We start from the raw sequence: 15,328 nt of genomic DNA on the forward strand, positions 1-15,328 counted from the left end.
ACAGTGGCATGGTTTTGCTGTTTGATATTTAATTCCACCGAAATGAAATAGGATCCTGTGGTTGAGCAATATGGTAGTTTTATCTTTTTAAAAACTGACTGAATTTCGGCTAAGGTGTGTATCATCTTCAGATTATATTAGTTTTATTTCTTTTCTTGTATTTATGAGAACCCTACTTTCTGTTTTGCTGTATATTTTTCTCTCCATTGTGCTAAATTGCTACCTTGAGTCAAAAGAATAAAGACACAATAAATGTTTAATGAGCATAATTTTATACATTCTCAGGATGACAGAGTAGCCCCTGCTGGGGTATTTCTCACAGATAAAAATAACAGAGAACTAGAACCCTCTCTGGCAGCAAGAATGCAGTTTTCCTGCACAACAAAAGGTCAAAGCTGTGGCTGCTGAGGAACAGCTGGATTATCATCACCCAATTGCTACAAGATGCTAAAGATGAGAGAGAGCCAGAGGAGCACATTTTTGGAATCTGGATTGTTAAAAGACTTGAAGGCTTTAGCTGTGTTCAGACATTATGTTACATGAGTGTACAGATATCTGTACATTCATACATGTTTTTGTGTGAATGACTGTACCTGCATTCATCTTAAAAGTGAGCCTAGGTATAGGGCCTGGAAATGCATGGTACAGATAGGAAGTGTACTGTTGCACCTGTGTTCAACATAATGTATGAATAACTGCACTAGTGTACAGATCTGTACTTGTGTATACTGTACACTCATACAAGGGTTCATCATAATGTCTGAATAGGGCTCTTGTGTTCACCATATGGCAAGTGCAGTGTTTGTACAGAATCACCCCCATTCTTCAACCCATTTATAATCTAGCATGTGTCCTAGAACATATTAGCAGCCTATGAGAACATCTGCATGTCTATCACCAATAAATAAAGACACTAAATACTTGCCACACAATATTGCAAGGCCTGCAAGCACTCATCTTACAGTGTCATATACACTTGCTTAGACATGGAAGGAGACTTTGGGCACATGTACCCCACAGACGTAAACTGGTTTAATAATCAATCCCTCTGTAGAATTCAAATTGTAGAATTTGCAGAATGCTTATCTATAATTCCCTACAACACTCTACAGTTCCCAAGATCTATGGGGAAACAATATAAATTTGCAGCATGGATATGCCCTATACATGGTTCCACATGATAAGTGACTGGAGATTATGCACATCAATAGCCACAATTCAAAGCCTTCTGAAGATGTAGGGCTTCTGCTGTCAACTGGGGCAGAGAAGCTGTAGAATTCAGCTTCTGATCCAGGGCCCTTTTCTTTATTCCATAACTAGCCCTAGGGAAGCTTGAATCCAATCAAAATTAAAAACAGCCTCATGTACTGCACAAGAGTCTAACAACGCTGCATTTGCATAGGCTGCATCACACAAGAGCAAGTCCTTTATTTCCAATGGGCTTAATCTTGTGTGGTGCAATTTGCACAACTTGCGCAAATGCATTGTTTCTAGGCTGACAAACTGCTGTGTGATATCACATGTCACAGCTACAGTTTCGAGATACAAATTCACAATGTTCTCAGGTAGGTGATTGGTGGTTGAATGAAGAGGCCCCTCTTCTACAGTGTCTTGAAGGGCAGCATAAATTAGTATTCCAACATAATTTGTCAGAGGCAAGTTCAAACGTGAAATATGGGCTCTCTCCTCCCCACTCTTTGGTTTTGGAAAAGCTGACAACAAAGGCCTTGCTCCAGAAAAATCTCCCAGGTTTTTATAAGATTTGAACATCTCATATAGATACAGGGAAATAGGTTTGCGTGGACATCTTTGAGCATTATCTACAATTTAGCTTCAGTTTCCCCCTCATGGTACTAAGCTTGCAGCCCAGCCCAAGCCCCCTCCACCCTCAAGCATGGCAAAGTGCAGTTGCACCGCCGCTATTGCCACACTTGGGCCCTGGCCTAATTATATAACAATACAGCAAATCTTTCATACAAGGGAAATCTTTAAACTTTACAGTAAAAGGGAATTAGGCTATGTAAACACATACCAAGAAAAGGAGTTGCCGGACATTTTCCCCAGTGGGGCAAGCCCAGCTTCCTCCTTTGTTCAGAATGCAAATAAAAGACATACCAAATAGCAAACTGAATGCTGCTTCAGTTGATTGTTTTTCTCCTCCTCCCACGCTTCAAGTAAGCCGGCCGATTTCTTATTTTTAAAGCACTGCATGTACATTTACAAAATTAAACATACATTGAACTACCAATTTTTTTAAAAGTCTCACAACTAATTTTATAATAATTCAAAAACTGCTTTGGGGAGGCTTTGTGATTTCCCTGGTTCCTGCAGTCAGACCTTGCAGAGTCCATTTCTGCTGCAGAACTAGTTTTTTCTGAACTTGATCCAGGAAAGATAACGTATGCTTGAGAACAAAATACCATGAGTGTGCTTCCACAGTGTGCTCAAATGTTGTATATCCGTATGTACCCTTAGAAGATAGAATCATACCCAAGAGTTATGAAAAGTTTAATCTTCAACTGTGGCAGTCTTAAGGACATGAAGGCAGCGTAGCCTGCAATCTTGCTTGAGGAGTACTTCAAGGCCTCTTTGAGGAATTTCCTGAGAGATAGTCACTAAAGGCATGATGTATGTTAACTCAGATCTATTAATAAGGTAAAAAGGTCTTTTAGATTATCTCTGGCTCTTGCTGCCATTATGTGCAAAAAGATCGGCTTTCCTCTTTCAATAGATTATTTTAATATCAATTACTCAATAGCTAAAAGGTTACGATTGTGAAAACTGTGTGAGTGTCACCCAGGCACATGATGGAGGTTTCTGTTGCTATTGACAAGATGGAGTGTGCTCATTAAAACACACACACAGCCCAAACAATGCAGACACACTATGTCATAGGTGCCACATAGTTGGCAGGAAAGAGACCAAATTTCCCATGCAAACAGCCTTTCCACCAAGAAGCATGGGAGTTGTCCAGGACTTCTATGATATCGCCACTGCAGAATCCCAGCTCATCATGCTCCATTGCCTCAAAGTCATATATGGCACGGGCCCATCGTGATCGCTAAAAACAGAGACAGAGAAAGGGCAATCTCAGCCAGAGCTACACATCTCACCCACTATATCCTGCCCTCAAAAGACCCTAAGTGGTCTTTCCTGGTAACCTTATTTGCACAATACATTTATTTATTATATATCACATAAATGCATATCCCAAGGTGATATAAAGGAAAAACAGTGAATATTAGCTGCATTCACACAATCATGGTGATCCTGGTTAAAGAGTTAACCAGGATTGCTGGGCCCCACAGAGCTGATTGTGGGAATGCAGAATTTCCAGGCAATCCTGGTCAAACTGCTGTGATTAAACCAGAAAAGAGAGACAGTGTGGTGTAGTGGTTATAGCAAACCTGCACAACTTGCAGCCCATGGGTCGGATGATCTGGCCCAGAGAGGCTTTCTTCCTGTCAACAGGCTTTTGCTCCTCCCTCACCCTGTTAAGTCATTCTCCAAAGGAAGACGGGTTGCTTCTCTTTAGTTAAAACAAGTAGAGCCCGCCATTCCGAGGCCTGCTTTGCATGCACTACCTCCTGCTGCTGAGTCCCAATGCTGTAGTGATGCCCAAGAGACTCCTCTGGCCTGAGTGGTGGGCCTTCCTTATATTCTCATGCTGCCTGCTAGCTACTGCCTGTGGGAGGGAGAGAAAAGTCCAGAGAGTGAGTGACTCCCTTTTCTCCTGCTGTGCGCATGCCCCTCCTCCTGCCAGAGTGGCGGGCGACCCTTCTTTCCCACCCTGCCTTTTTGCTGCCGCTTGCAGGAGGGAGAGAAAGGAAACTCCTGGCTGGTTGCTTGTGCTGCCTCAGCCGCCACTGCCCACACAGTAAAAAGATGGAGGCTTGGAGTGGAGGAGGAAATTGGAGGACAGCTCATGATGCAGGGTATGGGGGCATCCTTGGAAGGAGTGCGGGGAGGGAGGAAAGCGTCTCCTCCAGGCTCTGACTGAGTTTTTGATTTTGTCTCTCTTGTCTGTACTCTTGTAGCTGGCACTTGCTTGTTAGACTGAGCCCACCGCAAATTCTATCAGTTAAGAGTGTTGGACTAGGACTGCAGGGACCTGAGTTCAAATCCCCTTTCAGCCTTGAAACTCACTGGGTGTCTCTGGGCCAATCATTTATCTCTCAGCCTAATCTACCTCACAACAGAGTATAAACATAACCATGTATACAGCTCTGGAAGGAGGAGCAAGATATAAATTTAAAATACACACATACACACCCTCCCACCTAGACTCTGTCTCAAAAAAGCAGGCCTGCTGCACCTGTTGTTGCTGCGCAGGATCCGTGTGTCTCCGGAACATAGATGGTCCACTCCCTTCTCCTGCTTCTCTTTGGCCTTGAGGTCCCTCCTGAGTTTCAAGACTCCATCCACGTCTGTCCTAGAAAGTGGGCAAGATAAGATAACCGTTAATACACTCTGTGGTAGAACTGGGGGTTCCAGCGTTGCACATAAACAGGAAACATTTTGGAATAATTAATGCCTGAGGACATTTGACATTGTTTCTGGTGATGAACTCATGCATTGCAGTGCACCTTATATGGGATAAAACTGTTATTTGTATCCTTATAATTAAAGTTCTTCAACTGAAAACCCTTTCCCTATTTCTTCTAGGGGCTGGAAATCATTTCAGCTCTATGCTAAATCCTTGTCAATGCAGTTTACTCCAACTGACATTTGCTTAGTTTGGGATTGATTTGTATATCCACACATGATCTGTATATCACACATTTCACTGCCTTGTAAAGTTTTAATTGAGGGGAAAATGTCTACTAAATGTCTACAGTTCAAAGCAATGCAGCTTTAACATGTTGAAATGGGATAGTTCTGGTTTCTGCCCCTGACAATGTGTTAGAATACTTAAAATGCCTTGGACAATAAATTATCTCAGCACCTTAAGATGGTCTCCCCTTTTGTTTCAGTATTTACTGCCTTCTTTTCTTCAGTTGCTGCTCTGACTCCCAGATATTTCCAGAGTTGTCAGCTGCTAATTAAATCAACTTCAATTCAGGAGAGACATTCAGTAAATTCATAATGTGGGAAAGTCATTAGATTGCTCTAATGATTCAGAGCACAGATGGGCAATTCTTGGTACCCTCCTCCAAGAGTTGTGCTGCTGAGAGATGGATGGCCCAGGTATTCTAAGAAGTTACAGTTCTCTGACCTGTATTTGGCAGCACATCCTCTCTCTCTCTCCTTATTAATATGTAAGTACGATGAGGTCCATTTTGTCAGGTCATGCATCCTGAAGCCACTAAAGGACATCTTTGCACATGAACAATGCCATTATTGCAGCTTTCTGGCCTGCAGAAGTGGTCGAAGCTTGAGGGTGATGTTGCATCATGCATTCAGCATCCTTTATGGGTCCCCTGTGGTCCTTAGAAATGCTGTTCCTAACACAGCCTCTAGAAGTAGACTGTGGTTGGACCACAAGCAGATTTGGTGCTAAATCAAAAGGGTTAATGGAAGGCTAATGAGTTACATTTACCTTGTCCCTGAGCCTTGAGTGACACCATGAAAGATTTAATTACTTCTGTCAGTCTTATAACATTAAATTACATGGGTTAAATAGGAAGCTGCCTAATACTGAGTCAGACTGTTATTCCATCTAGCTCAGTATTGTTTAAACCAGGGCTGCTCAACTTCGGCCCTCCTGCAGATGTTGGCCTACAACTCCCATAATCCCTGGCTATTGGCCACTGTGGCTGGGGATTGTGGGAGTTTTGTAGTCCAAAAACAGCTGGAGGCCAAAGTTGAGTAGGACTGGTTTACACTGACTGGCAGCAGCCCATAAAGGATTCCAGATGGATATTTCCCAGCCCTACCTGAAGATACTAGGGATTGAACTTGGGACCTTCTGCATGCAAAGCAAACACTCTTCCACTGAGCTATAGTCCTTCTCTGTATTATTTCCATAGTCTTATGCCAGTAACAGGAACTTGTTCCAACATGAAGGCATCTATACTTTTAATGGTTGCATAGATTAGATTATGCTGGCAAGTGCAGTTGCTCAAATCCCTTAAGCACTGTAATGTTATTACCGCTACTATTAGTTATTAAAAGTGAAAAGTATCACTTTTCAACAAAAACAGTTTTCAAAGTGGTGTATATAGAAAAAGAATAATAAGAAAGTGATTCCTTGCCTCCAAAGAGCTCACAGTCTAGAAAGAAACACAAGGGAGACACCAGCAACAGCCACTGGAGGAATGCTGTGTTGGGGTTGGATAGGTCAATTGCTTTCCCCCTTCTAAATCACCCCTCACCACCAAAACATGAAATTGTAAACAGGTTTGGCCACCCCTGTCTTATATTGTACAGCAACATCTCCCATACATTATTGCTTTGGATTAGTTGTAAACCTCCCAGAGACTTGCATTTTGGGCGGCATACAAATATGTTAGTTAAACAAACAAACAAACAGTTACAGTGAAGAACAATTTGTAGTAGGATATCAACTCTTTACTAGCTGGGCCAGGCGTGAAGCATTTGCGCCTCCAGCAGGCCCACCTACCTGCAACCACCTTCTTCCCTTGCTGGCCGCTTGCCACCTTTTTCTTTCTCCCCCACCCCCCACTTTCTGGGCAGCTGGGCGTCTTCTCCCTCCCCTCATTTTTGGGCAGGCGAGCCAGCTTCTTCTCCCGCCGCCCCCCACCGGTTTCTGGCCGGCCAGCCAGCCAGCCTCCCTCCCGCCACTTTCTGGTCAGCCAGGCGCCAACTTCTTCTCCCACGCGCCCCTCCATTTGCTGCCAGGCAGCCGGGCGTCGGCTTCTTCTCCTGTCTGCCTTTCTGGCCAGCCAGGCGCTGGCTTCATCTCTGTCCCGCTGCCGCTTTCTGGCTGGCTGGCTGCCGTTGCTGCCATTTTCTTCCCCCCACCCGTCCCGTGGCTATCTGGCAGCTCTCCGAACTCCCATGAAAGCTGCTACGCATGGGATTAGTGACGGGTACGTCCTAGAGAATTAAAAATATAGATTCTACACAATACATTTTTAGAAATCCCATGCTCCTTTCCTTGTTCTGGCATATTAAATTAAGCTATATCTTATTATCTCCTCTCCTTCTCAAATGCCATTTATTTGATGCCTGTGTAACCCCTTCTCCGTCCTTAAGGGTTAAAATATTATATTCTATAGGCTTGTCTAGTAGGGGGCTGCAAAGCATCTAAATACCAGTTGCAGGGGGGCAATAGCAGGAGAGGGGGCAAGCCCTCACCCCCTGCCTGTGGGCTTCTTGGAGGCCTTTGGTGGGCCACTGTGTGAAACAGGATGCTGGACCAGATGGGCCTCCTTGGGCCTGATCCAGCACGGCTGTTCTTATGGGGCAAAGGCACAAACCTCAGTGGATCCAATGGGCCTGGTCTCTGCCAAGTAAGCTCCTGTCCTGTGAGATTAGCTATTTGATAAGCCTATACTTCATGATTTCGGGCATGACGGGTTTCTACCCGATTGTTATTTAAGCAAAGTTATACATTATGTGATGTATGCATGGGAAACATATAGTAAATAGGAGCAGGGGTTACACCTGTGCTCAGGAGCAGAGGAAGGCCAGTGGTGGCCTGGGTTCTGCCGCCCTTGTGGCCCCCTAGACCTGCCCCCTGCATCTGACCCCAGACACAGGGAGCGTTTAGCCATGCCTCCCACATCTGACATCAGATGCGGGGGCATGATTTAGTTCCCAGACGGGGTCGTACGGCCCCATTTGGGAGTTTAAATGACCAGCGCTGCTTTTGCAGCATGGCCGGTTCCACTCTGGCTGCACTGCAAGCACAGCGCTGGCTGATCTAACTGCCAAACGGAGCCGCGTGGCCCCGCTTGGGAGCTAAAATGGCCAGCGCTACGTTTGTAGTGTGGCCAGGAGTGGCTCTCCCTGCCTTTAAAAGGCAGGGAGAGTTGCTCCGGCCACGCTGCAAAAGCAGAGCTGGCTGATTTAGCTCAAAAAGGGGCTGCACATCCCCGCTTGGGAGCTAAATCACGCCCCCTGCATCTGACGGCAGACACAGGGGGCGTGTTTTGGGGCATGAGGCATGGCCCCTGAGGGGCAGCGGCCCGGGCTCTTTGAACCTGTTCGCTCAATGGTGGCTCCGCTCCTGCCCATGCTATAGGGAAGACATTCGAATTTGGAAGGGCGGAATCATGACTAAGTGAAATATGTTGGCCACTCCAAATTAGAGCTGGTTTGAAATTCTTCCCCGCCTCTACTTTCTCCCACACTTCCATGTGTGGTGAAAATGGAAGGGAAATTTTGAGTACAGTACAGTACTAGCAAGCCAGGGGTTGCCAGTTCAAATCCCCACTGGTATGTTTCCTAGACTATGGGAAACACCTATATCGGGCAGCAGCGATATAGGAAGATGCTGAAAGGCATCATCTCATACTGCATGGGAGATGGCAGTGGCAAACCCCTCCTGTATTCTACCAAAGACAACCACAGGGCTCTATGGGCGCCAGGAGTCTGCACCACCTCGATGACACATTTCACCTTTACTTTCATAGAGAGCCTACAAACTTAGCTTGAAATTTTTGAGGCATGGGTAGGGTACAAGGGGCTGACCAGTTTTGCTTGAGAGTTGCACCTCTTTGAACACCAGCAGCAGTAGCACTCTTGCTGGGCGCCACCCCCCACTGCAATATATAATGATGGATGCCACAACATCACATCATTCCCCAGTGAATTTCAGGAGGAAAATTGGCAGTTAACTGTCACCATACAGGAGGCCACCAGTATTTGCCAGAATGCACTGAGGAATGATATGATGTGATATCCATCATTCTCGGTGCATTTTTAGGGATTAAAGATGGTTTCCAGCAGGCCAAAGAGCATCAGTGCTTGAGGTGCTGCTGTTGCTGCACCTGCAAAATGTAACTTGGTCAAGCATGAATACATCTGTTGATAAGTCCCACCCACAAAATACATGCCTTGCACTTCAAGTATTTTAAGGTAGTTTTGTGGGCTCCCCATGGTAGTACCTTATTTCATCCTACTTCCTTTGAACCCTGCCCAGGATCAAATATATTCTCATCCTAGCTGACCCCGCACAGAGCATCTGTGCAGTTGTGCACTGAGCCTGTGGCATCCCCCCCGCAGTGTGCTCGCTCGCTCGCTCCCCCCGCAGTGCGCTCGCTCGCTCCCCCCGCAGTGCATGCTCGCTCGCTCCCCCCTGCAGCATGCACTCGCTCCCCCCGCCGCTCGCTCGCTCCCCCCCTGCTATTCGCTCGCTCTCTCCCCCCGCAGCTCTCCCCATAGGGCGGGCCAGGGCCAGGCCATCCTGCTGCCGCCTCCCACCTACTCCTCCCAGCTGGTAGGGCTTTGCCCGCTGTCTGCCCATCTCCTCGCCACCGCCATTATTGCTCCGTGCCACCACCTACTTTTCCTGGTCAGCGGGACTTCGCCTGCCGTCCACCCATCTCTTCTGGCCAGAGGGGCTTCGCCTGCCGGCACTCCACCTCTGCATCCTGACCGCCGCCATTATTTCTCTCCGCTTCAGTGATGGAACTCTTGCATGCTCTAGAGCATCTGTGCGTTAGTACTTGATTGCTCCCCTCACCTCAGAGATCCCCCCACCCTCACCTGAGGTGCACTCCTGCTCCTCCTCCATCCTGTTGCTTCCATCCCCCTCATCCTTCTTGGTTGTGGCTACAGCATTGCTGCCACCTTTTGGCCAAGCTGCAGCCCCCTGTCCCCAGAGACCTCACCTTCACCTGAACCCCGCTCCTGCTCCTCCCTCCAGGAGCAGCAGCAGTGGTTGACTGGGCTGTTCCTCGCTGTTGCCGCCACTATGGCCGCCCGTTCCCCTCAGGTTGCTGACAGGCCCGGGCCCACCCCTTGCCTGCTTGCCTTTCTCTGACAATGGCCTCGGTAGCCCCAAACAGCAGTAGTGGTTGACTGGGCCCTTCCTTGCTGCTAGTGCTGCCATGGCCGCTCATTCCCCTCACACTACTGACAGGCTCAGGCCCGTCCCTTGCCCTTCCTTCTGTCTCTCTTCCACCTCCCTTCTTTTTCTCTTTCTCTCTCCTCCACTCGCTTTTACCCACTCTTTCTTCCCCCTCCCTTCATGTTTTTTCTCTCTCTCCCTCCCTGAGTTAACAGATTTTGTTCATCTTATTTCCTCATTTAATCCACACAGCAGCATCCTCCTTCTCCTGAAGGGGCTCTCTTCTTCCTCACGACCCGTCTTTTTGCAGACCCCTGCCTGCTTTCCATATATATATATTCCTCTCCTCTACAATCAAGAACATCTTCCGACCAGTAACAGTTGCAGTCCAACTGACCATCACAGGCTCCTCCTCCTTATCTGCATAGGGCATCCCCACTGCCCAATCACCACAGTGCCACAGGCTCCTCCTCGCTCAGGGGCGTAGCAAGGTTGGAGTGGGCCTAGAGACAAGATTTTAAAATGGTCCCCCTCACTGAAGTTCAGCTCAAAAAGCATAGTAAAATATTGATGCCACAATATAACATCATCCTAATTTTTTTTTTAAGGTTTTGTAAATTGTGGAGGACGATGCAAGTCATTTAATGGTCCTAGAGAAAGACATGCTGTTCTGGTAGCTCCAGGTCTCAACACTCACATCAATTTCAGAGGATGAATACAACTGAAGGAAGTTCGGGCGGGTGTGCGGCTGGGGGAGTCAGTCATGTGACTTGCCTCTGGGGGGCCCCCAAGGCAGTGGCCCCCAGACAACTGTCTCCCCTTGCCCTATTATAGTTATGCCCCTGTCCTTGCTATCTGCATATGGAATCCCCACTGCCCAATCACTATGGTGCTTCTGCTCTCACAGGCTCCTTCTCCCTATCTGTATATGGAATCCCCACTGCCCAATCAGGTGGTTCTGCTTGCAAACTCTGTCAGCCAATCGCCTCCTTTCTACCACATCCCCACGCATGGCCTGTCTTGGAGAATTAATAATATAGATATTTAGTGGGAGGAGAGCAACTGTCCCTATTCAACCCAACATACCATCACTTGCTGGTGTCTCCTTTAGAGTTGCCAACATTCCACTGCCTGAATGCGGGATGCAAAGGGTGTGTGTGTCTTGGGGGTGGGGTCATCTGGGGGTGAAGTCATTCCAGGGGTAATCAGAAGTCTGAGTAACAATGCATTTGTAAAACAAACAACAAAAAACAGCACAAGCCCCATGATTTCACAAAGCTTTTTTTTCAGATAGACCATCCTACTTAGGCATGGAGCATCTTGCCATGGCTGTCATTGAAAGCCTTACTGAAAGGCTGCTTTGTCTGCCAGAAGTGGTGAGTCAGTTAGCAGGAGTCTGTGGGTCTATTTACATTTGATATGTAAAGGATTAGTAACTTTGAAGATGTAAATAAAATCAGGCAATTGCTCCTGCAAGTTTGCAGAGCAATTGGGGCGTCTTTTGTGAACTTTGTTATTTATTTCCCATTGTAATATGCACTTCACCCAGACTTCAAAGGGCTCAATGCAAAAGCATTGAGGGCGGAATGAGGGAGAGCCGCAGGCAATGCCAAAAATATTAGGAGAATAGCATCCCATATGGGCATGGGCAGATTTAGCCATGGACCCTGGGGATCAGGTCCCTGGCCTCCTTCCTCCTGGGGGGACCTCCCCAGAGCCCCACTGCTGCTGCCTTGCGCCACTGCCATTCCCCTCTACACCACTGGGGTGTGTGAGGTGAGATGAGAGGAGCAGGCCACCTCCCGTGGTGGTGGCATCAGTGGCGGGCGCAGTGGCTGGTGGGCCTCCTCGCTAGTGTCCTGGCGCCAGCTGAGGACGAGCAGATCTCGTCAGCATGGCAAAGGCAAAAAAGCTGAAGAAGCAGAACCTGAAGAATATGTTATGGAAAAAGTCCTGGACAGGCATGTAGTTAATGGCAAGGTTGAGTTCTTCCTGAAATGGAAAGGATTTACTGATGCATACACGGATACCTTGAATTCCAAATCCCAAGAAGTGAATACCCTCCCTGAATCCCAGAGCTCAAGAGGACAAACAGATCACTCCTACATAAACCGCCCCTCCAATCCAATCAAAAATATAAAAGCACAAAACAAGGCTGGGGGTGAGGGAGGAGGAGTCATGGCGGCAGGTAGTTAAAACTTCAAAATGGCTTATAAAGCCAGCCAAGGAGGCCCACCAGCCGCCGCGCCCACCACCGACACCACCATGCAGGTTGGCCAGCTCCACTCATCTCACCCCCCACCCCCGGCAGTGAAGAGGGGAACAGCAGCAAGCACAGGGCAGCAGCAGCAGGGCGGTGGTGCAGCAGTGGCGGAGCTTTGGGGAGCCTCCTCACCCCCCCGCTCCGGTCATTTGGAGGCCCTCCAGGAGGAAGGAGCAGCAGCAGTGGGGCAAAGTACCATCCTTAAAAAAAAATAAGGGGGGGGGATTGCAGTGCGGTGGTGGGGAGACCTCTACAGCCCTTCAGGTTTGGGCGCCAAAATTACCTCGAAGCGCCACCGTGTACGGGAGAAGATGCAGATACAGGATTTCTCGTATAATACAGGACTGTTGGGAATGTTAATCTCCTTTGTTGTGTGCATATGTTTGCTTCGATTGTGAGCCCTTTTGGGACAGGGAACCATTTTCTTCTAGCTTTTGCTAACTTAAGGAAACTGCTTTGAGAATTTTTGTGGTTGGAAAGCAAGATATATTGGCCCATATGCTGCACAGCTGTCGGTGAGTGGAAGAAGGACGGCATGTTTGCAGGGTGCCCTCAGCAGCCCAGAGGCGAAGTCCTGTTGTGTAGTCAAGCAGGTGCAAAGCAGGGGGGCGGGGAGTGATTTTCTCTTCCCTCCCCTTGCTGCAAAAGACCTTTCTGCTTGTAGAAGACCTTTCTGCTTGGAGGAAATACGCCCTCAGTAACATATCTTTCCAAGCAGAAAGATCTTTTGCAGGGAGGAGAGAAGCTAAAATAATTCCTGCTCCTCCTCCACCCTGTGCAGTAGCTGCCTGGCAAACCTTTCATGCTACTAGTTAGATTCTTGTGAGCTCCTGCTCCATCCTCCTAAGGCTGTGCAGCATGTCAGCTATTATTATTATTATTATTATTAATTATTATTATTATTATTATTATTATTATTATTATTATTATTATTATTATTTTATTTGCTGAAAGTATTGTAAGGTAATATATTTCAGTCAGCTCTTCAGATTCTATTTTTTGTCAGCAAGCTTTATATATTTCCTCTTCAGGAAGGCAATCTAATAGCCTGTGTTCTCCATAAAATAACTACTGCCCTCCAGATCTTTTAACATCCTTGTTTGTAGCTCTGGAAGTATTTTCCAATTTCCTCTTATAAAACGTAACATTTCAAACTGCCCCTGAGGGTCTCTTGCCTGCATTTTAGCCAGCGCAAAAGGTCAACATGACTCAATACAGATATATATGTCAATTGTTCCCTGCTTGGGATGTTAAGAGTGAGTCAAGTTCAGTTTGACTTTGAAGCAGGAGTGCGTGATTGCGTGTGCATGCTTATGTTCAGTTCGTTTTTCTGTTTGATGTCAGGCATATGACTCATAGACAGCACACTTTTGTCTTTAATGGAATTTACTCTCTTTCTGTTATTTACAGTGGTCACTCTTCTCAAACAGGGTGTACATTAGGCAATTTTTACTCCATCACAATAACAGCCTTTTCCTTGGATTGTGAAACATTTCCAAGTTGCAGCACTTCTAGTTCTAGGAAGGACCCAGCCCCTTCTCCGCCACAAGGCTTTCCCCACACAGATCAGCCAATACTTTTCACATACACCCCTACTGTGTCTATAGGGATGACACCAATGGGTAGCAAATAGGAGTGTGCGCAAAACACATCTTGCATTCTGTTCTGAGCTCAGAACGGAACGCAAAATGTGTGGAATGTTCCGTTGGAATGTTTCAACCCATTCCGAGTGCCATTTTGGATTCCAAAATAGTGCTTGGAATGGGTTGAATGTTCTGACCACAGAATGTTCTACACATCCCTAGTAGCAAGTGCTCCCCTCAAAATACTTCCTTCTTTCTCTTTTGCTCCTCCACCCACCAGACTGGTACTCAGCAAAATGTCAGAAAATACAGTCATAATATATTATGATCCTATAGTTTGAATTAATTATTTTCAAAAGCCTCTGAGTAGATTCTCACGATCCACCATAAGCGGGCTAAGGGAGCCTAGCCTGCTTTTGGAGGATCATGTGCTGCCACAGGAGACACGCGGCTTCCGGCAGCAAACCCTCCTAATTCCTCCTCCCCTTAGACGAGGATAGTGGAACAAGTGCTCTCCTAACCCCATCTATTTGATCATGGATTGCTGTGGCGCGGCTCCGCGCTACGGCAACACACAAGGAGACCCCCCCACCGGGAGGCTAAAACAAGCCTCCCAGCCCTGGGGGTCTCTCCAGGATGCCCCGCGCACTCGCGCAGGGCATCCTGGAACCTCTGGGGGTCATGTGACCCCTGATCCCCCCAGCCCCCGCCAGCTCCGTGATGGAGCCAGCAGTCATGTGGGCAGCCGATTCGGCTGTCCAGAGCTGCAGGAATGATCATCTGTGGGGAGAACGGGCTTAGCCCACTCTCCTCTCAAACCCCATTCAGGCGAGTCTCACAGATTGTGAGACTCACCTCTTTATTGTTTAAAGAACCCTCATTCATTCACTTCTCTACCCCAGAACAAGCAGCAGAAGCTAGTGCAGCCAGGAGGGTAGGAGACTCCTTCAGCCTCCCAGGAGCCAGGCCAACCCCTAAGCTTCAGGCCAACCCCTAAGCTTCCTTCCTGGTCAGGAATGTGGCTGGATTAAATCATGTATGCAGTGGGGGTGCATTTTCGTCTCACCTGCGGATTTCAGCTGGTTCTTTCTCTACCCCAGTTTTTCTTGCCACTTTCATCCTTCTTTGACAGGAAGAGGAAACTAGCTGGAAAGCAGACTGGAAAGTTTGGTCTAATCCAAAAAAGATAGTGAGGTCGTTCTCATGACTGCACTGGCTAGGGTTGATAGGGAAGCAGGCTCCTAACTGCCTCCATGCATACAATCCACCCTCCCCAGTAGGCTCTGCCACTCGCATGGCACATGAACAGTGCTGCAGCGATTGGCAGAGCCAGAGGAGGAAGTCCTCCAGCATCCCACAATGCACTGCACCAGCAGCATGGTGTATTGGAGGATTCCCCCACTGTCAGGCACCCTTGCTGCCTGGCTTTGTGGATGCTCAAGCTGCAGGCAGCCCGAGTGTTCACATGACTATAAACCCGGGTAAAAAACTTGGTCTACCTGGTCACAGAGTGCTGGGACAGGGACCGATCCTGCTCTTTCTTACAACAGGCACTCCTCTTAA

At 47.5% G+C, this 15,328-nt stretch overlaps 1 protein-coding gene across 2 annotated transcripts in view; it reads right to left on the reverse strand.

Annotated features, from left to right (window-relative positions):
• Window positions 1–238: 238 nt before the first annotated feature.
• GRAP2 (GRB2 related adaptor protein 2) overlaps window positions 239–15,328 on the reverse strand; it is a 95,718-nt gene continuing 80,628 nt past the window's right edge. For both annotated transcript variants that reach the window (XM_053257085.1, XM_053257086.1), the window contains exons 7-8: window positions 4,316–4,432; window positions 239–3,061 (exon numbers count right to left, since the gene is read on the reverse strand). In XM_053257085.1, coding sequence (XP_053113060.1) covers window positions 2,885–3,061; window positions 4,316–4,432 — 294 coding nt within the window. In that variant the 3' untranslated portion in view covers window positions 239–2,884. The remainder of the gene's footprint in view (window positions 3,062–4,315; window positions 4,433–15,328) is intronic.

The sequence above is a fragment of the Hemicordylus capensis genome, chromosome 5 (assembly GCF_027244095.1).
Source record: "Hemicordylus capensis ecotype Gifberg chromosome 5, rHemCap1.1.pri, whole genome shotgun sequence".
Lineage (NCBI taxonomy): Eukaryota > Metazoa > Chordata > Lepidosauria > Squamata > Cordylidae > Hemicordylus > Hemicordylus capensis.